This window comes from Mesitornis unicolor, unplaced genomic scaffold (assembly GCF_000695765.1).
Source record: "Mesitornis unicolor isolate BGI_N332 unplaced genomic scaffold, ASM69576v1 scaffold9534, whole genome shotgun sequence".
In the NCBI taxonomy this organism is placed as follows: domain Eukaryota; kingdom Metazoa; phylum Chordata; class Aves; order Mesitornithiformes; family Mesitornithidae; genus Mesitornis; species Mesitornis unicolor.
The window spans coordinates 23,255-51,115 of NW_010179396.1; the positions used below are offsets into that span (position 1 = coordinate 23,255).

At 35.6% G+C, this 27,861-nt stretch overlaps 1 protein-coding gene across 1 annotated transcript; it reads right to left on the minus strand.

Annotated features, from left to right (window-relative positions):
* Positions 1 to 27,658, minus strand: ARNTL2 (aryl hydrocarbon receptor nuclear translocator-like 2). Its single transcript, XM_010182749.1, has 16 exons — positions 27,515 to 27,658; positions 26,152 to 26,187; positions 23,551 to 23,589; positions 20,689 to 20,846; positions 18,539 to 18,618; positions 17,752 to 17,844; positions 15,591 to 15,708; positions 14,623 to 14,766; positions 12,733 to 12,973; positions 11,710 to 11,816; positions 10,952 to 11,102; positions 9,691 to 9,746; positions 8,771 to 8,879; positions 4,487 to 4,574; positions 2,697 to 2,805; positions 1 to 1,435 (listed from the first exon to the last, which is right to left on the minus strand). The coding sequence occupies exons 1-16, from the start codon at positions 27,607 to 27,609 to the stop codon at positions 1,299 to 1,301; spliced, it is 1,761 nt and encodes a 586-aa protein (XP_010181051.1). The 5' UTR covers positions 27,610 to 27,658; the 3' UTR covers positions 1 to 1,298.
* Positions 27,659 to 27,861: the final 203 nt, after the last annotated feature.

The following is a 27,861-nucleotide window of genomic DNA, read 5'->3' on the forward strand; positions in this document are numbered from 1 at the left end:
ATGTCTGTATTAAAAATATGCACATGTTATCAAGTATCTTCAAATGCTTTCCTTTCACTATCCGAATTCAAAAAAACCCAACAGAAAAACTATGCTTTTATGATATATAATTGTTGCAAAAAATTGTCTAAACCTTTAATACCAGAGATAAAAAGATCTGTTTTATATATTAATGCTATACTGTTCTAATACAACCTATTAAGTGCCATGTTCTTGAGTCATTTGCTGTAACTGGGATACAATTCTTGCAAAAGCTGTGCCCCAAAACAGGATCATCCTATATAGCATTTACTTACAGATGGCACTCTATTACACAAATATTTAAAAAAAAAAAAAAAAATCACAGACTCAAGCGAAAGAAAATCACCCTAATCTCTCCAAAACCATAAAGACTGAAAGATACTATAGAATTTTAACATTTTTTCACTATTAGACATTGCTAGCCTCACTTTGGAACCAAGACAATTCGTCCAAACTTCTCTAGTTAGTAAGCAACCTGTAATGAGACCAAAGAGCTTTATTAGAGTTACAGCATTACTTTTCTTAGGTTCTATGCACTGCTCCTCTAACAATAAATGACAAATAATACAAAATAGTAATTAAGATTTTGTTGCTCTTTTCTTATACCCTCATCACGTTTGCGTACTGAGGAAGTGACTGTTTTTCTCAAAACATCCTCTTCGGACTGTTACAGCGATCTAATTCAAACCCTTGCTCTCACAACTCTAAGATTTTCACTTATGACATCAAAAATTGCATTTCTGAAAAGGGCAAGGAATCACATACTGCATCGTTTGAGAATTACAATACCTTATTTTACAACTGTAGTGTGCGCAAATAATTTCAATGCAACTTAAGAGTTACAAATATTCTTAAACTGTGTAAGTACAGTAGGTTCTACAGAAAGTAACACAGTTAATCAATATTCTACCATTTGAAACAAAAACAATAAATAAAAGTTTAAGTATTAAAACTAACAAAAAAATATTCCTGTACATTGTACAGTACCTTTTGGTTAAAGCTTCTTAGCAAAAATACAGTTGTGTGTTTTAAGCTTTCCAGTTAGAGATGGTTTAGTATTAAAATTTCAAGGTTTTCCCATAATGAAAAAAATATTGCATTTTTCCATAGGTGCAGCAGAAACTGTCTCTCTCTGAACAAGGCTTCAGTCTTGAAAAATATATAGACAGTAAGTGTGAATTCAAATGAAACGTCATAAAATTATAATACAGTACTGAGGATGTATGGTTGTTGTCCATTACGGATTTTACATTCCTTCTTATTTTGAAAAAGCCAAACTAGAGAGCCCATTGTATATCACTGAGTTCAGCTGGATCCCCAAGTCCACCATCAGCCTCCAAGTAATTCATAAGAGCCGTCATAGCTGTGTCATCATTTTCACATATTGCATCGAAGTCCAGCTGAGAATTACCACCTATAAAATTATTAAAACATTAACATATGCAGTAAAGGATGAAGAATACAGCAACTTTTAAAGCATGCTTGGTTTTTTTAACTGCACCTTCCTTTGAAGTAGAGGCATTTACATGTAAATGTTTTTTTAAAAATAAAATAACAGAAATTACTGTCTGCAGACAATCATAAGGACATACAGAACTTGATTTAAGAAGACTTAAGTCTTGCCACTCCATTAGACTACCTCCAACTGCTAGTTAAAAAAATTGTATCTGTGCAGTAAAGTTCATGTCATTGAAGTAGAAAATGACTTTCTACTTTACATCACTTCAGTGGCAAACACTAAACTGTACCTGAATTCTCACCTGATGTACTCTGCTGGATGAACTGAAACCGTAGGAGTTACTATGCCTTAGTAACTTTAACAACTTGTCTTTAACAACTGTAAGGTAAAATGCGTTAAGTTCAAGTATCAATGAAAAATGTTTCCTTGCCTATCCTGGATAAATGTTGGGTTTTGGTTTGTGGGTTGTTTTTTTTTTTCCAAACCCTTATTTGAGGATTAGATTTTTTTTATTTTGAGGAATTTTTGGGGATTTTTTTTATAAAGGACTCACAGCAAAACTTGAAGAAAGCTAAAGTTTATAAAGAAATAAATAATTCTCTAGTAACTGAAATGAAAGAGGGAGATAAAAGTGTTTCTAAGAATTGAAATAAAGGATAGGCATAACCATTGCTTTTATAGCACTTTGCCCTTTATACTAAAAATAATACAACGGCATTCTCTATATCCATACAAACTGCTATTTTAGTGCATACTTGAAGGACAGGAAAAAAAAAATAAATTTCTTTCTGAAACATTTTCAGTAGCCCTTTGTATTGACTACTCATAGCTTGCAGTTAAGAAAGAGATGAAGTACTGAAAGGACTTCACAAATTACAACCAGTTCTCTTACACTGCACTGAAATAATTCTCCTTATCCATTCTCCAGAAGAGAGAGAACTAGTAAGTACCTAATTAAAACTGTGGTATGCAAGAATGCGATGGTTACTTCTGTTACAGGATGCTATTTTTGTCATGAGATTCAATCACTGATCAAATTTTGCTCTTTGCCTTCCAGTGATAACAAATCTGTTTTAAGAATCCTCTCATCTTCAGAGACACAAAACTCTTCACAATTATACATGATTGTGAAGTGGTGCATTCAAAAATTACAGTATTTATCAGGAATGTCTTTCCCTGCAACTCGCAAGATATCCACAAGAAAAATAAATCTTACCAAGGAGAGGTTCATTACTGGGAAATGGAATAGCACCCTGGTTTTGTTCTGAAGTCTCTACAACTTCTCCTTCCGAAGGACAAAACTGATTCAACTCTTTATTTGGCACCTGAAAGTAGTAGTAAAAGGGGCAGAATAAATCCTATATTTAGTCACAATTATTACATTATAGAAACATTATAAATCACTGTCAAAGTATTAAAAACTAAATGAAAAATATGCATCAACAGGCAGATCTACTGCATTTAAATTTTTTTTTTTTTTAGAAGTTCAGATAGCACTGGACTTGTCTTAAATAAAAGATGTTATTACACATCTGTCAAAGGTACTTCACAGTGATGGGATCTGCTTTATTGAGGGTCTAACTCAGCAAAAAAATCCAGCACAACAAATTGTGCTGGTATATACTTTCCATGTCTAGTACCACAAACTACTAATTCCCAGTGACATCATGTTTGTCAGTGTTGACAGATTCTAGCTAAAAGATAAAAAAGAGACCCTCATACCTCCCATGTTCTACATGCATTAAACTGTATGAATGACAAACTTGCATCTTTTCTATTATTTTGCATCTTGTTACCATCATGATAAAAATCTAAGTAGTTTTAAACTACTTTTTGCACTTCAGAAAAATGAGGCTAGCAACAATAGAGATAGAAGTCATCCGAATCGAAACATATCAGAAATCAAAACCCCTTTTTAAAATTTGTTCCATGAAACATATACATGCAATTTAGCAGGACAGATTTCTTGGACTGTCTGATTTATGCATATCATATTAGGAAACCAATAAAGTTTAAATGCTTTACAAAAGCATTTTAGGAACAAATGGGATACCAAAGCACAGACTAAAGAAAAGCCTTCATGGAATACAATGAAGTTATCCTTATGATGAGATGCTGCATGATTTAAAGAGTTCAGTATATGTAAGTCAATCAACTTTTAGGAAAAAGGACTGTGGTAAAGGCAGTGGAGAAGTGGTCATAAAAAAAGGGAGGAAGCCAAAACAATCCCTAGTCTAGAATAGCATTGTTAGGAAATGAAAACTGCAATGGGAAGATAAACTACCTTTAAATGGACAAAAAATTACATTCAAAGAAGTGCTGATGGAGAAGTAAAAGTTTGTTCATACAGTGCCCAACATACAATATACATTGGTAAAAAAATATGTTAGTTATTCCATAACTATGGTAGTTATAGTTTGTGGTGATACCAGCACTACTGGATTAGCAAAATAGCATATTGTATCATTTTAGAAGATTACTGAAATACCTTCAAAGTAAAAATTTTAAACATTTCCAAACTGAGAACATACAGCATGAGTTTTTGAAAGGGTCTTCAAGAACATTAAGATTAAAAGTACAAGTGAGAAAAACCAAGAACTGGTATTTTATTTAGGTTGTCAAACTGAACAGGTTGAATTCTGACTGTTATGTAGCAAAAGTTTTAATGCAATTCCAAATCCAGAAGAGTCCTCGTCACACAAATCACACTCATATTTACCATATTTGTAGAGCTTCAGCAGAGACCTTAATAACTGAGTGGAGACTGCAGTCCTCTCAGACTCAGGAATAGCCTCTTAAGGCTTGAACTGATGGCCCCGTAAACAAGGTTGGAACTTGCTGCTGTCACATCTCTCAAAAGACTTTCATAGCTGCCAGGTAGTTGGCAATACTTTATACATTCTCTCACAAAAACACAAGTCAAGATAATTTGGTTCAAACATAGGCTTTGAGCTATCTGACATTAATCTTTTACTTTTAGATTTTTACAGGCACTGACATACTCACATTGCTGCAGTTTACAGGTAAAGCTGGAGAAGGTGACTTCCTCAACAGATGCGATGGACTTAACTCCCCAGATGGTGAAGAATGCAACCTAAAATTGTACATGTTTAGTTGATTTACCAAGTCACATTGATCAAACTGGAAAAATAGCCAATGTGTTGCAGAACCCACCAGACCTACTCAATGACAAAGCATGAGCCTGCTAATCTGAGACAACGTTGTCTTAAATTCTCCTGAAGTTTCTACATTCTCTTGCTTCAAATTTTGGTAACATAAAAAGCAGAAGAGATCAATAAAGGCCATGGGTCATAATTACTTGAGCATACTTTTTATTTTTCTGTTGAACCACCAGCACAGACAGATCAAAGAGTATCAGGTTTCAGAATTATGCACACTGGGACAAATAGGTAAATTTCAAACATATACAGAATACAGACAACATAAGGAAGTTCTGCTAAACGGTGGAGAGAAAACAACATAACCTTCTAATGCTCCCTCTATTATTATTTTGTTATACCTGTCTTTCCATATTTTCATAAAATTCAACTAAAAGTAAAGACTGCTTGCTTGTTACTGGAATTCTTTGAGATACTGCTCATCCTCTCTCACCAAACATGCCAGATATGAAACTAACAGTGGGCAGCTTGTTCCCATCTCCCCTTGCTCTTCCTGACTCCCAAAGCACAAGGCTATAGAAGAATTGGGGCACTCTGGATGCTTCTATTTCCATCACATCCTCAGATCCAAAATGTGATAAGGGATTAGAGGAAAGAGAGAAAGTGGGTGAATAAACAGCCTATCTTAAATAAGTCAAGTTATTTGTATGGAATATTTGTTAGTTCCCTACATTCCAATATCCAGTGCTCCAATAGATAAGCAGTACTGCCATATCTAAAAGCTGGGACACAAACTTCAGATCGACCAGATTTATAGCATTGCTGTAACTGAAATGATCATTCATCAGATGCTAATTCAATTCAGATATGCTTGTAAACAGAGCTGGAAGCATAGTCCTGAAATTTTTAAAAAGCTTGGAGATGCCTGATAAACAGCTTGAGAACCATCTGTGTCTTGCTGATATTAAAAAAATGCAGAACAGATTCAGGTAGTAAATGAACTCATCCAATTGGATGATGTGTAGTCACAAAGGTATTTGATGAAAAACAGCTGGTGTTAGCCTCTGTTGATCACTCTTTCATCTAATTTTGATTGGCTCTCAGCAACGATTCTAGAAAAGTGAAATACATCTGGGTGCAAGCAACTACATCCAGACATCTCCAGAAACAGTCAGTTGTTACCGAGTGAACACCTCTTGTTCTTACAGAGATAACATCTAGCTTATTTTCCCAACAAGATACAGGACTGTAGGATGAATACGGTGTCAGAGCTCCCAGTTACACAGTGCAACTACTCCCTTCCATAGCTGGCTTCTTTTCAGAACTGCCCTTCCTTTGGACACTGAGTTTACCTTATATCATATGATTTTGCTCTTAACCTTTTCTGTCACCTGCATAGCAACGTCTTGGGCTATTAGTTTCAGCACAAGTTTATTTCTCAATTCCCAGTGTCCATGGACAACTAAAATCACTAAAACAAACACACCTGCACAAGACAAAAATGGCTCAGATCACTGTGGCTGAGGAAGCTGGCAAGAAAAACATTTTTCCTTTCAAAATACTGTGACACTCAGTCTATTAGATGAGAAATAAGGTGACTGTTCCCAAAGAAAGCAATGTAACATTGTTTCATTTACTAACCAGTGTTCAAGGTGTGAACAAAACCGAGAAAAACACCAAGTTCGATCGGTGACTTGAGGAATAAGACTACCTGATGCAGACTCTGGAGGCTTGTGCTCACCACTGCCCACACTTTCACAAATATTTGTCCTGGAAAGTAGTGCTTTGAATCCAGAATTTGCAGGTTTTTATTTCTCCTGGCAGCCTCGCTTTTTAAATTAGAAGCAAGTTTGAACTGTCACTGTTATCTTCCTGAAAAGATGTTTTGGTAAATAAAACTGGGGTAAACATCCTGCTGCCTTAAACTGCTGCTTCATAAAGGAGAAAAGCCATGCTTATATAATGAAATCAAGACAATGACAAAATGAATCTCTGACAGACAGGGAGGTATGCATCATGAGCTTCAAGATTTTGATAGGCAGACAAAGAACATTATGCCAGTTTTAATACTATGGAAGCTGAACTTATTGATAAGTAAGCTCAATTTCTGTAAGGTCTGTAGGTGACAAGTTTGGTGGATGAAGAGATAGCACTGGATGTTATTTACTTCAACTTTAGTACAGCCTTTCACACTGTATCCCACAACATCCTCACAGACAAGCTGATGTGTCAGACTACAACTGAAACAGCAGAAGCTGACTGTGCTATGGCAAATCCACACATATATAGACTGGAGGGCAACAGGCTGGAGTGCAGCCCTGAAGAAAGAGATCTGGGGGGTTTGGTTGACGGTAAGCTCAATGTGAGTCAATTATGCGCTCTGGTGGCCAAAAGGGACAACAGTATCCCAAGGTATGGTAAGCAGAGTACAGCTAACTGATTGAAAGAAGCGATTGTCCCACTAGACTCAGCATTGGTGCGGCCTCAACTTGAGTACTATGTGCAGTCTGGGGCTCCACAACGTAAGAAAGATATAAGAATGTGTCTAAAGGAGGGCAAGAAAGATGGTGAAAGGACTGGAAGGCATGACTTCCGAGGAACATCTGAGAATACTAGGTTTGTTCAGCTTAGAGGAGAGTGAGGGGTGACCTTATTGCTGTCTACAACTTTCTTATGAAGGAGAGCAGAGAGGGAGGTGTTGATGTCTCCTCTCTGGTGACCAGTGATAAGAAAATGGGAAACAGCTTAAAGCTGTATCAGGGGAAGATCTTAGGAAAAAGATCTTCACTGAGAGGATGGTTAAGCACTGGAACAAGCTCCCCAGGGAAATGGTCATGATCCCCAGCCTGCTGGTGTTCAAGAAGTGTTTGGACAACACTCTTAGAGGTTTGGTTTAACTTTTAGGTTGCCCCATGTAGAGTCAGGAGTTGGACTTAATGATCCTCATGGGTCCCTTTCAACTGAGGATATTCTGCGATATGAAGCTATTCCTTATACCTCTACCATTGTTGCAAAAACCGGTGTACTTCTTCCTGGAAGCTTTAATATTACTACTCTTTCAAGCCCAGTTGCTAAAGTGCCAGTGGAAAGAACCACATGGGATCTTGGAACACATTGCTCTGCAGACAAAAAAATTCTTGGCATTACTTTACCTGGAACTAGAAGTATAAGATCTAAAGTCTGAGGGATGCCTTCATTATCCAAAGTTAACACATAGATAACTTGCTCTGTGCTGATGAGATCTTAGCACCATTATCCTAAATTTGACCTTAATAAAAGCGGTTGCACCTTCTGATGAAGTCTTAAATCCAAAGACAGTTGTGACTGAAAACAGACTTTTTCTGTGCATGTGCATCCCAAAATCCTGGAATTAGCTGGCTCAGAAACTTTTTAAAAAATATTCTTAGACAACAAATACAGTGCAAACTAACACAGAGTAATAACCTTTCCCTCTATAAGCAAGTCAGGCACCACTGTGGATGCACAACACAAAAAATACATACGGATATCTTCACATTAAAATTATGTTTCTTCCTTTGAAATTGTTTGGCTATTCTGTGTACATGCTAAAACTAGTTAGTTTTAAAATGATCAATCTTTAACAATTTGAACCTTGTATGGATTCCTATTTGGAATGATGCAGTGAGGGTTTTTTTTAATCTATGTCTGGGTACTGGTAAGGAATTGTGCTATCACATCAGTCTGCATTCAGGATAATTAGGAAAGGGACAAGACGGGCTATGAAAGCATTCCACTGGGGACTGTTTCAAGGAAAGTTCTCCTAGCAGAATGACACTATAAAAAAAATATAAACACTACTCACAGAAAAGTGATTTTCCATTCCTGAATGGTTTATCTATCCATTTCAACATCATGTGAAGAAGCTGCATCATAGTAATGCTTTTGAAGTCATAGTTAAATAATACTTTCAACAACAAAGGAAATTGTATGCCCAGAACAAAACTATTTATCAACACCTGTCATGTGTTCTGCCACACATGAGACTAACATCAGTTTAAAATTGTTATCTCATAATGCCAGTGCTCAAACTAAAAATATTTTATACATATAACACAATAAAAATGAAATTTGAACAACCTCCACATAATCTCATAGAACTCTTCTCTGTCTTTACTAAAAAGCCTGATGTATTATGTTAAGCATCTATTACCTTTGCAATTCTAGTATTTCATTTGCAATTTCGGTTCCTATACTTCCAGCACCAAGAACTGTTCCAGAGGACATTCCAGGTACACTTACTAAAGACTGTTTTACAGCATCTACAGTTAAAAAAACCAAACAGAACCATAAGTTTGTAGCAGTTTCATAATGCAGCAAGGAACAATTACCTCAAGGATTCATTTTAAAGCAGTTTTTGTTCTGTATCTCTTATTTTCAGAAATTAAATTCCTTAAAACACTAATTCATGTGGGAGAGTGTTGTAAATCTCATTTGAAATATAAAGATAAGCGAATAATATATTTGTGAAAACTGCTAATCTCCAGTAATGAAATTAGCTTTAGTCATTACTACCTCCAGTCTTTCTCATAGACAAAGCAGAACACACAAGAAAAAAAACCCTCTTGGATTTTTCACAAGCTGAAACCAGTTATTAAAAAGAACAATTTCAAAAGCAAAAATAATAAAATCCGTATAAGCAAGATGACAAAACAGCATATAGAAATCAGAATCTATGCATAGGAGAAAAAGATTAACAAAATATGTATCAGCATCACCCTATATTCTACAGGTAAACTCAGATAGCTCAGTTGCATTTCTTCAGAAAACCAGGCAAAATATGAAGACTGCCTGTGACAGAAGCATTTCCTGTAAACAAAAATCCTAGCTGTAGTGGAAGCTGCTAGAATTAAAAGATATATTATACACCCTTCTGATCACAGTTATGTGAATTATATGAATTAAGATGCTGTGGGTAACTAGGAATTGTCAGCAGAATTAGCTTTAAAAAGTTAATCCTTCCTTGCACAACAACCTAGAATAAAAAAAATTACTGGATTAAAAAAAACCATCTAAAATTGTAATGATTAATCAGGAGATGCACCTATGATAACTGCAAGAAGCAACACTTGCCTTCTGCAGGCTGGGAACCATGGGGGACCTGTTCTTCAGCTGACTCGTTATGACCTCTGAGATTTAAATAAACAAACAAACAATCAGCAAGTTTTTCAAAGGCAAAACCCTGCCTATTTATGTTTGATTCAATAAGCTTTACATAGAGCAAAAACTATCCTCAAACTAGTAAAAAAAACCAAACCAAACTCCTTATATGTTTCAATGTTCAATCATTTCTGTTGCTGTTTCTGAAGCACTGGATGAAATATCAATTTCTACTTATTCTCCAAATAAAGAAGAAAGGCCTATGTAGTTGTCTGTGTTCCATGACAAGAGACCAAGGCTACTATTTTTACTCCTAGGAGGGAGACCAGTTAACCAGAAACAACTGCTACAAGGACAGGTCAGTGGCTGCCTTCTGCCAGCAGCTGCTGCCTACTTTCTCTCCTCTAGACAGCTGCAGCTGCCCAGATGTACAGGTTGGGCAAAAGTGGCCTTTGGCTGTTGGGCAGCATTGACTGCCCTAACTGCTCTTCTCTGCCTTCTTGAGAAAAAAGGACATGGGCAAAATAGGTGGGTGATACTTAAGACAAGAACCAACTACAATAATGGGTAAAAGGTCCCCTTAACAGCTTGGTTTAATGGACATAAAGTCCCCTCTGTCCCCCTTTCAAAAACTCTGTCACTGGCAAAGATCCCCAGTGTCATTGGAACAATTCAAATTATAGCTCCATTGCAAGACACAGAATGAAAAAGAAGAATGAAAAATAAAGAACGAAGAATTAAACACATGCATTTACTGTCTCATAGGCTCCTCTCTTGCAATAAATTTGGAGAGTATATTTTTGCGCTGCCTTGCATTTCTACGATCTATCAATTGTGCTTCTCCACATTCTGACACACGGTAGGTAAAGTAGCACTTAAAATTAGGTCAATTGACATGTGCAGTCTTGTAAAGCTCAGAAGAAAAAGTAGAACCAACTTCACTTTTTCATTTATTCATATTCACTTTTCTTAAAAGATCCTTCCTTTAATAAGAAATTCTTTCACCTCATTTTTTTTCTACTGAAAATAGCAGTTTTCTGAGTTAAATCCATGACTTATGTCTGAAATAAAAATAACTGGTAAATGCAAAAAACTGTTCAAGATACCCACCCACTTTTTCTGCATTGTTGATATTTTCTAGTTTTGTTCTGCTTCTTAAACAGTTTGCTCTCTGTTAACGCTAACTATAATTAAGACAAAAATAACACGGGAATTCATATAATGAACTACTTACAATACCACAGTGTTGTTTGATACAATGTACTCCAGTTCTTTGGTCCACGGATTCATGAAGCTAAACCACTGACTCTTTAAAGTAACAAAAGTCCCATCTTTTGCTCTAAACTTGTAGGAATTTGTAAATACCTTTTCTTTATTCTGCAACACTAGATAAGAAAGGAGAGTTGTAATCCTCGTATTTATACACAGAAAGATAAAGTAAAAAAAAAAACAACCAGAAAATAAATCTATTTTATAGCATCATAAAACCACAACGGTTTTGATGGCCAGAAATACAAATTAAATTCCAGAACAACTGATAGGAGAGGACACCTACTGAAAATCAAACTACAGTTTCAGCAATGTTATTAATTGTAAATTAAATCCCAGGTACTGAGTTTCCACAGACCACTAGTAGGGAGACTCCTGACTTAGTGAACTTTCATAATCAGCATCTCTAATTACATGATTAGGCACGTTTGGTCTTCAGGACTCCTTCCTCATTCTTATAAAGAACTGAAGCAGGGGGTTGCAAGAAGCATTAACATTATCCTCTTGCAATTAATGCACTGCACCAACATCCAAGACAACAGAAGTTTCTCCCTGTTTTTACAAGCTTTGTGGGGTTACATCTTAACGCAGATGCAGAAAATGACAACGCTAAGATTGTTTAGTTTTACTAATTCTCAGCTTCTGATTTTTTTGATTTGCACTGTTTTCACACAGCAGTTACATGTAGTTGTACATAGTCTGGGAGGACAAATTCTTTTGTACCTTCTTTATGTTTTTCTGCTAGATGATTGTGATCATCTTGATGGCAGTACTCGTAACAAGACGTTCCTAGAAGCTCTTGAGGCAGATACCCTAAAATTGCTGTTGCACTGTTAGAAATAAAAACATGAACTACAGCGGATTCAAACAATTGCAAAGCTTGTTTTCTTCAGTATCAGATAAAGCATAAAAATAGTATTTAAAGAAACAGATGCTTGTCTTCATGTTTGGGAAAAAGATATAGCATTAGTATAGCTCTAAAACAACAGGAAAAATTATTCACTGAAAATTATTTGCAATGAATGATAATTCAAAGTCAAAATAAGAGTGTTTAAACATGCAAACCACAGGTATGCACAAAACAGTGATGATCATTAGGTCTTCCATTTAGCGAGTCAGGGTACTGGTCACACATCATGAGTAATTCAAATCATTCAGTAGTTGAATTTTGCTCTGCCACTTTAAGAAACAGGTGTAAACTAATGCTTTTAGATGAAGTATAAGACGACAAGATGACTGAAAGCAATAAAAAGCTTCCAGTGACAATAATGAAATTCAAAATGCAAAGTAGTAAGTCAGTCTATACAACAAATAAATGCCTGTATTAGAAAGTTCAGAAAATAGGAATTTAGCTTTCACTTCTAATGAAATAATTTGGAACATAATTTAGATATCATGTACTTGTTCCAAATAGCAAGATTTTAAGAAGTGATAAATTTTGATTGGTATGTATAGTTGTAAAGCTCTAACTTAAGATTTTTCTTTATGAATAAATAAGTGCATGAGTGCATTTTATGACACGTTTTAATCTTGCTAGCTCACCTTTTCCTATAGGACAATACACTTACTTTTATATATTACATTTTGTTTGACAAAAACACAAATCCCAAGTACTGAGATTCAGAATGAACTGCTTTCTGTGTGCAGTTTATCTTGCTTGAGAAATTACAGTTCTAACAGAAGTATTAGAAAATTTAACTGAAGCGTCATTTTCATTTTCTCTTCATTAAACAACAAAATGCTTACCGCTGATCTACATAAACAAATTTTCCATCCATGGCAAATCGTGTAACAAATTCTGTTGCTTTGACTTTTATCTCTCCACTCTTTTGTGGAACAATATAAGGGTGTAACCTCCCAATTGCAACAAGACAGTTAAAGTTACTACTGTCCTTTTCTACATCATTTTCCTCTTCTACTCCCACCTCATTAGGAGGCCAGTTCTTCAAATACCCAGTACAGTGAATGGTACAGTATTTTCTGTGATCTAATAAAAAGAAATGAAATAAGAAGCAGTTATGGTTCAAAAAGTAAACTGAATGACTTTTGTTTTAAATTCCACTCATGAGACCTGCTACTATATTTTATGCCTACCTACAACAATTGTACAAGGCTATAGATAATTTTATAGAGTATTTTTAAATTAATTTTGTACTACTTCATTTGGGCTTACCTGAGGAGGGAGCTTCTAACCCTTTGTAAGGTTTAGGTTACAGGTGTTATAGGTGTTGGCAGTTCAAACACAGTCTCACATTAAAAAAAAATTAAACCTACAGTCTGGTAACCCACAGATCACTTTTTCTTTATATGGTTTCATAGGTATTGTAAATTAAAATAAACTGGAGAGGCACTCTGTAGATTCCAAATCAATTTACCTTTTGTGAAGATGTGATCTTAACGTGTGCTTGCTGCAATTGCTAAAAGAATCAGTTGGAAGAACAACCCAAACAACCCAGCTTATTTCTATTTATCTTAGACTTCTGAATTCCTCAATTTCTGGGAACACAAACATTTTAGAAGTCTTAAATTACAGCATACACTCTTTGCTGCCCACATAACATGCAAGCACCCTCCTAAGCATCAAGGTGTAGAGATGACATGATGTGTTCTACAGTATATACCTTTCAAAAAATTGCCATAGTGTTCTTGATAGCTGCATACTGAACCATTAACCCACTAACCCTATCAACTATGGAAAACATTTATCAACTCTGTAAAATGAAACACTGAGTTCTCCTACTGTGACTTTGTCACAGTTTCTCAGATTGAGAAGGTGCCTTCCGTCAATACTACTTTCCTGAGAAACATTTATATAAGTTAAATTCTTATCTCACCAGGTTAGTTGGCATATCAAGGGAGACTGAATTCTATTTACTTACAATGGCAGACCTATTTTAAAAATTACTATTGTATGGTATAGCTCAACAGTAACAGGCTACGCTGAAAAACAAAAGTAGGAGGACTTTTTCAGGGTCAAACAATTTCAGCACATCTTTGCAAAAATGAATACTGAGGTATTAAACAAAAGCTGGAAATTACATTTTAAAAAGGTCCATTCAGTGATAACTTGGCAAAAGTATACTGCTGTACAGGCATACCAAAATATGAACTAAATTAAAATTACTGGAAAAATGAAGGAATTACACTGATAAATTAACTTCACTATTAAAAGAAAAAAAAGATAAAAAGGAAAATTCATACTTTTAAAGTACACACAACACAAAAAGTAAATCAGAAAAAAAAAGTTGGTTTACTTGCTTTTCCTTCAAAACAGCAGATTTTGCAGGACTTACAGTTATATTCAAGATATACGTTATTTAGTTTCCTCCTTCTGATCTGCTCCACTGCTTTCAAAAATTTCCCTGAGACTTCTAAAATTTGACTACAAGAGACCATACGATCTTGAATGGCCACTGTAACTCAGGCTCCTCCCTCCTCTTTTCCAAGAGTGAATAGGGACAGAGAAAGAGTACAATTAGACTGTTTTTCAAAACATATCCAGTACATATTTACCCTTCTCTACAGCTGCTTTGTGAAGTCATAGGAATAACTACAAGGGTTCACTACTGACTCGGAACTTGAATACACCAAGTTTCAAGACAGAAAGCCCCCGCTTCATCTATGCTGATCGAATACCTTTCTTCTTTGGGTTGGGCAAGCACTCCTTTTCTTCTTTCACTGTGGTCCTACTACATTTTATCCGACAGAAGAAGGAACGTCGAGCACCAGAATTCAGTCGAGCTGGTCCAGCTTGAAAATCTGTGTGTACTTGCAAGCCAGCTTACAAAAATTTAGTAAAGTAGTTAAAAAAAACCAAAATCAAACAATCAAACCTTAGAATACAAGGCCTTTTCTTCAGTTTAGCTTCCAGTACATTCTCCTTACTGTTTAGCTGCCTAAATTTTGTCCTTACAGCTACAAATGAAAAATGTCTAATAAATAGGGCAAAGGAAATGTGACTGTCATACAGATTCCAAAATTAAAAAGAACTACCAAAGTATTTTTAAACCCTTCTTGGTATTTTGAATGGTTATTTTAATAAAAATGCTTTATAAACTTTCAACTTCTATTTGGTACAAGGAAGAACAGCAAAGATGCTTATAAAAGTCAGCTATAAAAATAGTCATTAGCTGCACAGTACATAATGCTTTCCATATTAGAAATAACTGTAAACAAAATAAAGTTTGGTTAAATTAGGATTGACACTTAGCATTTTCAGAGAAGACAGTGATTCTTGATATTGAAGTATTTTATCCCATGTTCGACTACATCAGGTCTTTTGTATTGACAAGACCTAGCAAATACAAGAAAAAAAAGTAGTATGCCTGGTAGGAAGAATGTCAGACCACAGCTTGGTAAATGTTTAACAATTCAAATGTCAGTAATTCTTATTATATAAAACAAATTCTTTTCTGGGCTAGCTTTTAAACTGTAGGTACAGCCTAAGCAGCAGATAAGCAAATATGTTCGGTTCATAGAAATTATACCTCAAGTTTGTACATGCATGCACATAAAAACACATGAATGTGTCCTGCCCAGTAACTAAATCTATTTAACAGCTCTTAAAAAAAAAAAAAAGGTGAGCACATTTAAATATGACTTACTTTTCCCATCTATGAGCTTATCCCTAGGAGAGACATCTGAAGAAGAAAGTTGTTCCTTAACTTTTGCAACATCTTTCGGATGCAAGTAATCAAACAAACTTTGTCCAATTAAACTGGCCTATTTTTAAAACAAACAAACAAACAGAAAACACACCAAAAACCAAAAGAAGTAAGAACCACGCTGTTTTAGAACGGGACCCCATACATATTACTTATCTCAGAAGCACAACTTTCTACACCATTAAAAAAAATTAAATACCACAGTTATTCTAAACATCAGTATTCTGATCCACATTTAATTTGCCCTTATTTAATAATATTTTCATAAAACCAGGGTAGTAAAAACACAATTTGTTACTTCCATTTTGAAAAATAGCAGGATTAGTTGGATATTAAGATACAGTCCTGTAAAACCAAATGTTTTATTTTTCTGTGTAATATGATTCTTGATCCTAGCCAAAGAAGGTTACGCCCAAAATATCTTCGCTCACAATTACTGGGGAAGGTAAGGAAATAGTAAGAAACATTCATGCTACCTAATGCCTCTGAGCTCTAAATTGGTCGGACAAAATGGCATCACTGAGCCAGGAGCTGCCTGGAAGCAGGGGTCAGCTCAATTCAGCACTCCTTAGTAGGGGAATCTCTTAGTACAGGAATCTCTCTAGCTAGGATCCATTCAAGCTGCTCACTCTGCTGATCGAAAGTAACTGGTTCGCTGCACTACTGTAGGCAGCACTACCTTTTTTTTTCGCGAAACAGGAAGGAATTCTCACAAAAGTGGGCTAGTCTGGGTTTTTTTGATTGCTTACCTTCACTACAGCAGGTCAAATCAATGGGTAGAAAGGAGCTCTGTTGACAAGCAGTATTCTAGATTCAATTTGCAAGTCATTTTGGACCCATGCCACTTGCTATGCGATCACTGCATACGTAAAGGGGCGCACTTTTCCAATAAGCCAGAGTCAGAAATGGGTTTAAGGAAAAGGTTCTAAGAAAGCAAGATAAACACATAGCCTCTTTCATTTGTCCAGACCCCATCTAACCCTAATGCAATGGGAAAATGCCAAGTGCACTGAGAATAGCTAATAGCAGTCTAGTCAAAATAGGTAGGTGTATCAGAGTAGCCCGCAGGATGGGGTTCATAACACAGAATGATTCCCGAATAAGCAAATAAATTAATGAGTTAAGTCACTCAAGTTCTCTGAACCTCTTTGGCTGGAATAGTGAAGATCTTATGGGTCTGGAAGCAGGTATGTCTGACGTGAGAGACTCCAAAAGGTACTTTTTAGCCTTTGGCTAAATTCAGTGTACAAGTTAAAAAGAAAAAAATAAAATGTGCTTTATGCTTGTTCCTGTAAGAAGATTAATCTAACTTTAATTTAAGAAGATAGAGTTTTAGTTGGGAAAAAAAAATAAATCTATAAACCAGAGTCCAGATTGGTTACCCTTCCATTTTGAAGAAAAAGAACACAGCACAAATGGTTTCAAAGTTATAGAGTAGACAGATGGAAGCTCTAACTGTTTTAGCCTCTGTTTTTGGTACAGAAGTCATAGATACATGAACAAGTTATCATGCCTTGATTATTTGTGGTAATTGTACATGACGTTAAATGTCAACTAATGGAATGTACTTATATTTTTCTTATTTCTCTTACTCTACAGGCTAAGCTAAACTCGCACTATATCAGTTTCCTTCAAGTTAAGAGTATATACGTGGATAATTACTGTGGATGAGGCGTTATGTAGTGTATCTTGGCATAAAGACATTACCAAGGAAAGCTTTAATTAACTTCCACTGCTGAACAACAATTTTCCTTGACCTAAAAAAAAAAACCTAACCCCAAAAATCACTTCGCCATATAAAAATAAGTCTCTTAGAGATAGAAATTAGGACATCTTCAAATTATCCCTTCCTCTCAGACTACCAGTTTTCTTACTTAAGGATGATCAGTTGAAACCTGGTGCTATTACTCAGGTCAGGAACACTGACTGTACTTGGAAATATTTTGTTTCAGGATATTCAGCCTTACTCTGAAGGAGGTTAAATCAAATAAATACCAAGAAATTATACACAAGGACTGTTTTTTAGTAATATACAATAAAGTTTCAAAATTCCTAAGAAAATGCCAGGTAAAAGCAAACCAAGAAACTCAGTTATAACCACCTGATCATAATTAAGTATTTTGCAAACTGATTCTGAGACAAACAGAATTTTTCCTCTGTTGCATCCAACCACAAATAGGAATCCATCTGCAGCCTGAAAATATAAAGATACTGTCTTTTAAAAACATACAATTAAAATATCGATGACTGATGATGATGAATATTGATGACTACAAGGAAGCACATTTTTAAACTTGATTTTTTAAATTAAGTTATAAATCACACCGAAAAGCAATTAAGATTGCAAGGACCAAATCAGACCTTCAACTACAGACAACTAAAGTTTCTTAAACATAGCTTTGGGAAAAGAGGCAGCCAGCTGCAAAACAGCTTAACTTGGGAGTCATCTTACAGATCTTGGCGAAGTCTGTTATTGCAGCAAAGGAAAAAGAAAATAGATGCAAATAAGAAAGGCTTTCTTTCAGGTATTATTTCTGCACCTTTTTCAATGTACATCTTTAAAAATGTAAACAATTGCAAGTATAATTGAGTGGAATTAAAAAGCATTCCCTATACTTGCATGCAGACTCCAATATAAACATTTTAAAAAGTAATGTATTAAATACAGACTACATATAGATTTATTATCCCTTCAAGGGCTGTTGTCTGCCATGCTCACAGATCATCATCTGTAACCCAGTACGGTGTTTATAAACCAGTACTTATCAAGTACATAAAAGCACTTGCTTGAAGGAAAAGATGGGGAAAAAACCACTCCAACTAAAACCACAAGTTAATGGCAAACTTTAATAAGAACATTGTTTAACTGGGACTTTCTTTCCACTTACCCTAAGAATTAACTGTCGAAGCTCATCATCCTTTAAAAATGAAGGCTTATACCGCACTTCTGTGTAAGAGCTAGTGGAACCTGGAAAACAGAATATTTGTATACTCTAAATAATGCCAAAAGTTGCATTTTAAACTTACTTATACTTTGGTATTTTATAAGTTTTCTTTGCAACCACAACAGCTGAATAAAGACATAAATATTAAAATTCTAAAAATATTAAAAATTAAAAAAATCCCAACTCATAAACATATGCTGGCAATAGATATGGGCACACAACCAGTTTTGTCTTGTCTTTTATTTAGCACAAAACAAGGAAACTTCTGTTTAGATATCTTTAATGTACTGCTAGAGAAATGGTTTTATGAGAACTTGATTTTCTAGAGACATTTTGTAGGCCTATTTCAGAATCCTTAACATTTGCTGAATCTGAATAATTGTAATGTTATCAGTTGTCATGAATAATGCCTCATTAATACTACATATCCAACAATCCAAAAAACACTCTACTGTAGTTAAACTGAATGTCTCCCTACATTAACTATCCTAGCACCCATGGCATGTGGGTAAAAATAATTTTTAGCCAATACAATCACTTCCACAATTTTTTCAGGATTTTTTTTTTTAGGTAAATAGCAGTTAACTTTCTAGCAACTTTCAGCATTCACTGTAGTACCACATAGTACCTTGCATTTTCTTGTATTTTTTTGAAGATACATGTAATAACTGTGCTGGACGCAGTCCAGTTTTCATAACCTATTGTCAAAATACCAATGAGGATTTTGAAGAAAGCTGAAGATTTCTTGTAGATGCTTGTTTAGACTGCAAGTGGAATTATTGCCCTGCTAATTTGTCACATTATTTCTTTACACAAAATTCTCAGCCTGCTTGGGCCAGCAGGCCTATAGAAATCCTTTCCAACCCACATTATTCTACTACTGTCAAGTGAGTAGCATTCATTTCCTACACTCCTTTAAGACTAATGCGGTTCTTATTAGAAAAGTTTATTCATAATCTATTTTTTGCAATGCAGATAGCGTGTGATCCTTCCTTACAGTTGACCAAGTTATTATTCTGTAAGAGTGCTGCCAAAAACCCCTGAAATTTTGTATGCTGCTGACAGATGACGCAATATGCAACTTGTATTTGGATATAATTTTTTTTAGGGGATGAAAAAAATCCTAAAATTCAGCAATAGCAAAAGCAGAAGAAAGAATATATTCTGGTTTGATACCGACACTAAACCATTCACTAAGATCCATGATTAACTTTGCTAGCTGACTGACGATACAAACTTTTGGTAACTCTTTTTTCTTGATACTCTAATATTTCGTGGTGTTTAAGACTTTAATGTAGTGAAAATCATCAACCATTTTGTTCATGTATGTTTTGTCTTGAAACATTCCTTTTGACTACAGTTTTTGCAGACAAAGAAAATAAGTTTGAAAGATGATTACGTCCAACCAATTTTTTTCTTTACTTCTGTGCAATTGGCTTTGGTTTTATATAAAAGACTTAACCTATTACTGAAGTGAGTTCTCTGTGCTCCCTACAAGTGCAACTACTTATATCAGTTTCTTTAGCTCAGCATTTTTTTAACGGTCTTTCTCCATGATGTTGTAAATTTCAGTCAACAGATAAACATGAAGTTCCTGTACAGAGACAAAGGGTTGATGCAATCACAAACTTGGGACTAACAAACAGGAATATGAAGACCATTTGCTTCTCTATTAGCAGTATAGCTGCTGGCATCAGTACAGCACCACAGATATTACTGTTACAGAAAGTATGATGGAAAGTGGAGAGATCACAGAACACATGTTTAATTTGAGGGCTGGGAAATAATGAAAGACAGACTTGCTTGATGGTTGTAATTTCTAAAAAGAATCAAGGAGGGACTCAATTGCAAGGCATACCCTTAGCATACAAAATATCGAACGCTCAAGGGTGGCTTTTTTCTGCTATATTAAGCAAAAAGAACAAATGAAGTTCTGGAAGCTAAAACCAAATTTAAATGAAGAACAGACTCAGAATTGAATTAAGCAAGGAAACGTAAAATAAATGACCTCTGATTTATGTAACATCAAAAAAGATACACAGTATTACTCCCAATAAAACAAGGACTTGCAGGATTAGTTACCTAAAACCCACCTTTTAAGGATTTTAAGTGTTGCACAGCCATCCGTAACACTGTGAGCTTGTCTAGTTTTCGTGCCATGGGATTGCACTGAGGTATCATAGCAGACAATTCCTCTATCAAATTATTCATTTTGTCTCTTCTTCGTTTCTCTGTTTGACTGTGAGCCTCTCTAAGAAGAAAAATTATTTTAAGAAAGATGTAGAACATATGATTTTCCCCATAGTATTCATCAATTCAGTTTTGGAAATGGCACGTATCACAAGAAGTACTACTGCACCGAAACAGTTTTTAATACACTACTTGTATTTGACAATTGAATTGGATTCACTTGAACAAAGCAGAAATGGTCACAGTAACGATGCAAAACATTGAGGAGAAAAATATCTTAAGCAACAACTTGATTGTGTGTGGCAGGAACAAGAGGCTATGAAAACTTATAAAAGTTAAATTCTTCCTGTGATCCTTAGCATCCAAGTGAATAATTTAACACCTTACTGTACACCAGAGAACTTCTGATGTTACTAGTAATGACCAGAAGATATTTCTGCTCCCTGGCCCTATCTCTACATAGCCTGTGTAACTAAGATGGGATATTCATTCTGACACTTTAGGAAAAAAACAAACAAAACAAAACAAAACAAATGCTTTAAGCACTTGCTGAAGCACCTCTGAAGTCTGTTTTATGCAAATTCACACCAATTTGAGATGAGCTGTGTCTTCTTGTTATCTCACTACCTTAAAAATTACTCAGATTGAAGACAGACACAAACACAAGCATTTACTCATAGCACAGCACAAGCAAAAAAAAGACAACATATCTGTGTGCAGTGGAAACTGAAAGGAAAAGCACATCTAATTTCACCAGGGGTATTTCAGAAAGCTTTCCCCTTCGTTCAACTGGTAAGGTTGCAGAAAGGGTTTCAGCCTCTGTGCACACCTTGTGTCTCAGGTTTCATCTCTTGGTGAGTGTCTGTTCAAGAACTCAACCACAGAGAGAAAGCTTCTCTTCTTGGAGAGTTTTAATCAGCAAACCCCTTCTAAGGCATGTGACAGTGCACATCATAAATATGTTTATATCTCAGGCCACTTTTTCTTTAATTTTTTTCTAGTGGAGTATGTTAGCTTTTCTAGTTGATCTCTTCCCCTCTAAGATCCTCTAGCAGATCAAGAAAATATTAATTCATTCTATTCCTTCCTTACCCAGAAGATAACCTAGCCACTCAATTAAAATTATCATTTTCCTTTCTGATTGAGACCAGACACGGTGGTAAGTTAACCAAACTGAGAAAACAACATTGTTATGGTTAACTGATCTCCAAAGCTCTTCCTCTTAGGCATACTGTAACAGGAAGCATTAAAGGTAACAAAGTTAACTACATCTGGCCTGTTGAGAAAGAACAAACTGCAGTTTTAAAAGACCCACCCTTCTATTATTTTTATTATTTTTTCTCAAAAATAAATCCTTCCTCCACACAAATAATTCTGGGTCATTTATCCAACCAATTAGCATTTCCCTCTCCAGTTCTAAAAAAGCCTTTTTTAGAATTTCATTTATCAGTTACTCTCAACTCTACAGGATCACCTAACTTTTCCTTCGTGTCAGCTAGAACAATATACACAATATATCATGTATGGTCCTTCAACTGCAAACATCAGGAAGACAGATACAAACATTTGGGGAAATAGACCAATCTTCCACATCTCTCAGAGTCAATAAGAAGTTATAGAAACCTGAACAGGTGGATGCAGAAATTCTGGTGATGCCTGGATGACTCAAAAAGCCTGCTGGCCTGCTGTTATATTCCCCAGTTACAAAGGGGAAGGGAGAAAAGCAATTTCTCCAATAAGCTTGCAAAAAGAAACACTGGAGGGAGATAACTGTTAAGCAAACCTTCGAAGTGTCTTCTAATTTTTTTTTCTCCAACTAATGAGCCAAAAGGAAAACCAAAGGAAAAAAAATTAACACTACAACATGAAAGTTATTAAAGCAATGCACAAAACAATCTTGTATAGCGATCTGGGATACTCAGTAAAGAAAGATTAATTTTGGAGTTACACAAAAAACCCTGTAAATATTTCTGGAACACTTTCATTTCTTCCATTTAATTTAAATTACAAGAACACTTCATAATTATTAGTTAGCATACTGTATAAATAATGCTTTCGACAGCAGAGTGGATTGTGTATTTTTGCTTTGACCTCTCTGCTCACACGACAAATGAAAGACACTTATTTTTAAAGCCATTTTATAAGTTTTATTAAGTGGCTTGTCTATAGTTTAAGGTATTTGTTTGGATGAATCATGACTGCATTCAGTCACACAACATCTCAAATCTTACAAGTGCTTTATGTAAATTTCCATTTGGATTCAGGTAAGATGTGAATTCAAAGTGCAATGGCAAACCTTGAATAATTCCTGATACAAAACCTCTTTCCAGAACAAAAGTTCTTTACTTTATTTTCTTTACTCTTGGCTTTAGCTGAATCCATTTTCATGTGTGATAAATTTTAAATACCTTCAAGTGTAGAAAAAAATCTAGAAATAATAATTCTCAAATTCATATAGACAGAGGATCAACTCCTCCCTTTATACATGACTTGAGTGTACTGCATTTAATTCTCACCTTGAAAAATTTTAACCTCGGGTTTTTGCTAAACCATCTGAGATATTCTGCAACAGAACTTCCATTAAAAGTAGCAGAAAATAAAACCCTCAAGCAGGCTCTAAAAGTTACGACACATTTAGTGGCAGAAAGGAAAAGTTTACTGTTAAACATTTGACAGCTGTAACAAACATTACCCCCGAACTCGTATTTTACTATTGTGAATCCTAGTATTTACTGGAAAAGTGTACTCTTATTGTAAATCAGTACCTGAAATCTTTTATTTTAACATGTTCTTCATCTTCAGTCCTACAGAAAACAAGATACAGTTTTACTTTGCATATTTAATACTAGGTACTTCTTCATCACCACCTATTAAGAACTTCAGAAAGAGGCCTAATAGGTAACATGCCAATTCAGCATGAGTGATTTGGTACTTGCAGAGGCAGTCCCCATACAAATACTGGCCATTTTCTTTAAAATAAAACCTGGCACAAATATTTTTAATCTTTCTACAGCAGTTCTTAGACTTTTTTAACTCCACAGTGGAAACATCACAGGCAATACTCTAATCTCCATTCCGGAGAAACCTGCTAGCCTATGGCCATTTTAGAGCAGGTGTGTGTTCTACCAGAAGGACTATAAGGAGAAAGGCCAATAAGTTAGCAGCAGTTTTCTATGAGGAAATGGAAATAGCAAAAAAAAGGACAGTTGGAGATTACAGCTTTAGGAAAGACCCCAGAAGTCCACCTGTAACTAAGCACTAACCCCAGCAAGGATCCAGCATCCAGAGCCAAATTAACACACAACTCAGAGATCCAGCTCTTAAACCTGGGATTTCACTGGAATCCAGGAATCTACTAGACAGTCTGATAAACCCAAACACAGGAGTAGGTTGGGATCACAAGACCCTAGGACTTTTCTTCGGCAAAACTGTTTCAAATTTAGACGAGTTAGCAATATCTAATATTTTTATTTCATTTTAAAAGAAACTTTTACCAGAAGTGTGTATATACTATGAATTCCAACAGAAGGTACATTGACCGTAAGAGAAGAAAAGGTAAGGGGGAGCCAGAGGAACCGCAATGCAGCATGTGGCCTATTAACTTACTCTCCTTTTCCCTCAGGAGCTCCACCTGGGGAAGAAACTAGAACAAATCTGCTGTTCAAGCAATCAGTCACAGCCTTCAATATAATATATAGCCTCTGTCCTGATGGCAGTACTGTTTCTGATATAAATAGCTAAATTAAAACTACCTTGACTAAGTGAACATAGGGTGAAATTGTACTTCATAGCTATAATGTAGGTACAACTAATTGGTGCTAGAAAGAACAGAATCTGTATTAATCAGGAAAAAATAAAGAATACCACCTTTTCCTCTATTTTCTCAATTTATTTATTAAATATACTTTCCCATTTCTCCTAAAATGGAAGCCTAGGTTTTAAAGACAGAAGAGGAGTATTTTTAATCACACCTTTTTATCACGAGCCCCATGGAAAAAATCCACAAAGAAACAAACAATTTAACCTCAAAGAAGGATTTTTATACTATTCAATAAGCCATGTACCAAACACTGACTCTGCTGCAGAAAGGGACCTGGGAGGCCAACAGGAGGCTCAATGAGTCAGCAGTGAGGAGCTGGGAGGGCAAGATGACAAACTACATCCTGGGGTGCATCAACCACAGCATAACCAGTTGGTCAAAAGAGGTGATTATCCCACTGTATTCAGCGATGGTGTGGCCTCACCTGAAATACTGCGTGCAGTTCTGGGACCCACAACTTTACAAGGATGTTAAGATCCTTGAATGCATCCGGAGGAGGGCAACAAAGCTGGTGAAAGGGCTGGAAGGAATGAGGAGCAGCTGAGGACTCTGGGTTTGTCTAGTTAGGAGAAAAGGAGGCTGAGGGGCAACTTCATTGCTCTCTACAGCTTCCTGAGGAGGGGAAGTGGAGAGGGAGGTGCTGATCTCTTCTCCGAGGTATCTAGTGATAGGATGCGTGGGAATGGTTCAAAGCTGTGCCAGGGGAGGTTCAGACTTGACATAAAGGAGCACGTCTTTACCAAGAGGGTGGTAAAACAGTAGAAAAAGTCTTCCTAAACAGGTAGTCAATGCCCCAAGCCTGTCAGTGTTTAAGACGCATTTGGACAATGCCCTTAACAACATGCTTTAACCTTTGGTCAGCCCTGAATTGGTCAGGCAGTTGGACAGATGATCACTGTAGGTCTCTTCCAAATGAAACAGTCTATTTTCTAAAAAAAAATAAAACTAAAAAATACTGCACAGCTGCATAAAACCAAATATTTTCTAAGTAAGGTATCCAGGTGAGAAAAAGAAATCACAACCAAGTAATCATGTAATTAATAACTATCCCATAACAGACATACATAAAGAGTTTTCTTTTGCTGCACAGACAATCTTAACTCTGGTTTGTCACCTTGCAATAGCATTATTTTAACACAGTTGTGGTAGTTCTATTTTCAAAAGCACTTGACAAGATTAACACAAAGTGTTTACATGCATCAGTTCTAGAAGAGTATGAGACCTTTCCTTTACCTCCCCAGACGTCTTATTTAACTGATACTTCTTATTTGTTCCCATTTTCACCTTAACTTCAATACTAACAAGCCTGGTAAACATATAATCAAGTCAGAGTGTCTTCTTATAAAGAAACATCAGAAATCCTTACCACTGGATGGACCTGTCCATCTTGTTAATTAGCTATATGTTTAACACTTTCTGCTGTACAAAGACCTGTTCTTAGACAAAGCACTCCTTAAGGAAAACCACACAGCTCATCTAGTCAATCAGGAAAATGTGACATGTGTATAGCACTGAAAACAGAGGTGGATTCATTTATGAAATGTACCTTTTCTGAGGATCACCATCAACTTCAGCTGTATCCCTGCAGAAACAGGTAATAAAGTAAGCAAAATGTAGTTTGAAGCACAAGAAGATTACTTGATATAGCCAATGAAAAAAAGGTCACAGAAAAATGTTAAAGGAAATCCCACTTGAGCAGTTATTTTCAGCAAGAACATCAGTTTTTAGAAAGTAGTTAATAGTTCTTGTAAAACAATACTTTTTCAATTAGTATTTCAACTTGGGCATGATTTTTTTTTTTAATGACAGAAGTTTCGTGAAACCAGAGATCGATCCAAACTTCAGGGAAACACTGTTGAGGAACCAGCACTTTTACTGAACAGGTAAAAATCAGTAAGAGCTACTGAAAAAGAATGGAGACTGTTTTTTCAGAAACTAATTGATTTCCGGAGTTTTCAGTGATCTACAAGATACTCTTGAATCTCCAAGTTGAGAATTATATCAACATCCACAGTTTGGCTACCTTCTGCAGATCAACGGACTATATATGGAAGAAGCAGGGATTAAAGAGAATTGCTTTAATAACCACAAATACATGTAGATCTTCTACTTCCCCTGCTTTTTTAAAGGTGGATTTTCCACACTAGTTTGAAGATACTTTAATGTACTAGAACTGCAGTTTAATGTACTAGAACACTGATTTGTGTCCCTTACATTAGGCTGAATAATATAGTCTTGAATAAAACACTTTAAAAAACATATTTTTCTATGTAAATGATTATTTGGTTAACTGGCATCTGTTTGGCAGTGATAAAACGGGATAAAACAGTTGCCAGTATCATCTCAGTAGTCAAGTATGACCCACTTAAAAGACAGAGTACTACTGTAGGACAGTCCTCATTTTTAGGTCACAGTTCTCTCTGGACATTTAAGTAAATGGCTGCCCTGGTCACTGAAGAAGCCGTTCTGATTCTGCAGTTCTAGATCAAAGAGCTAAACTATGGATCTTGTTCCATGCTTTAAGGTGATATTCTAATGTGCACTTTAAAGACTTCAAGTAACTTAATAATAATTTGCTGAAAAGAGAACTTGCCTTTACTAGCAGCCAAAGAACGGGGGAAAAGAGGGAGGAAAAAAAAAGCTAGGATTGAAATTTCATCATTAGAGACACATTACACTGACACTTCAGGGCAGGAAATGGTATTATAGAATCCTACATATATCCCCTAGATTTAAGGATTTTTTTTTTCAATTTTTAATAACTCAGGACTGTTAGTGTATGCACTTGGAAGAAACTGTAATAACTAATGGTAATAAATAGAAGAAAGAGGATTGGCCAGTTACCATGTTGTATAAGTAACAGATAAATAATAAATTTATGTTGAGACATACAGAATCAATTTACTTACTGGTTATCAGAATCACTTCCTTTGCGCTTCCTTGGAATCTCAGCCACAGAGGCATTGAAAGAAGTTGTGGTAGCAGGCTTAGGAATTGGATTCATGAGGCTGGGGACTCCAGAAGCAATGCACACATTTCCATCTATCGAGAAATTATCTGTGAATGAGGAAAAAAGCTCAGTCTCCACTAAGAGCCGTATCACTGTGTATTCCCTCTGATTTTCATTTGGAAGAAAAAAAAAATTGTCCGTGGGTGGCTTCTATGCCTGTCACAAAAAACATTAAGGTTGCACTGCTGTAACCTAACTACAGAAAAGAGTACACTGTCTTCCCACAGTCCTATAACGTTCTCATTG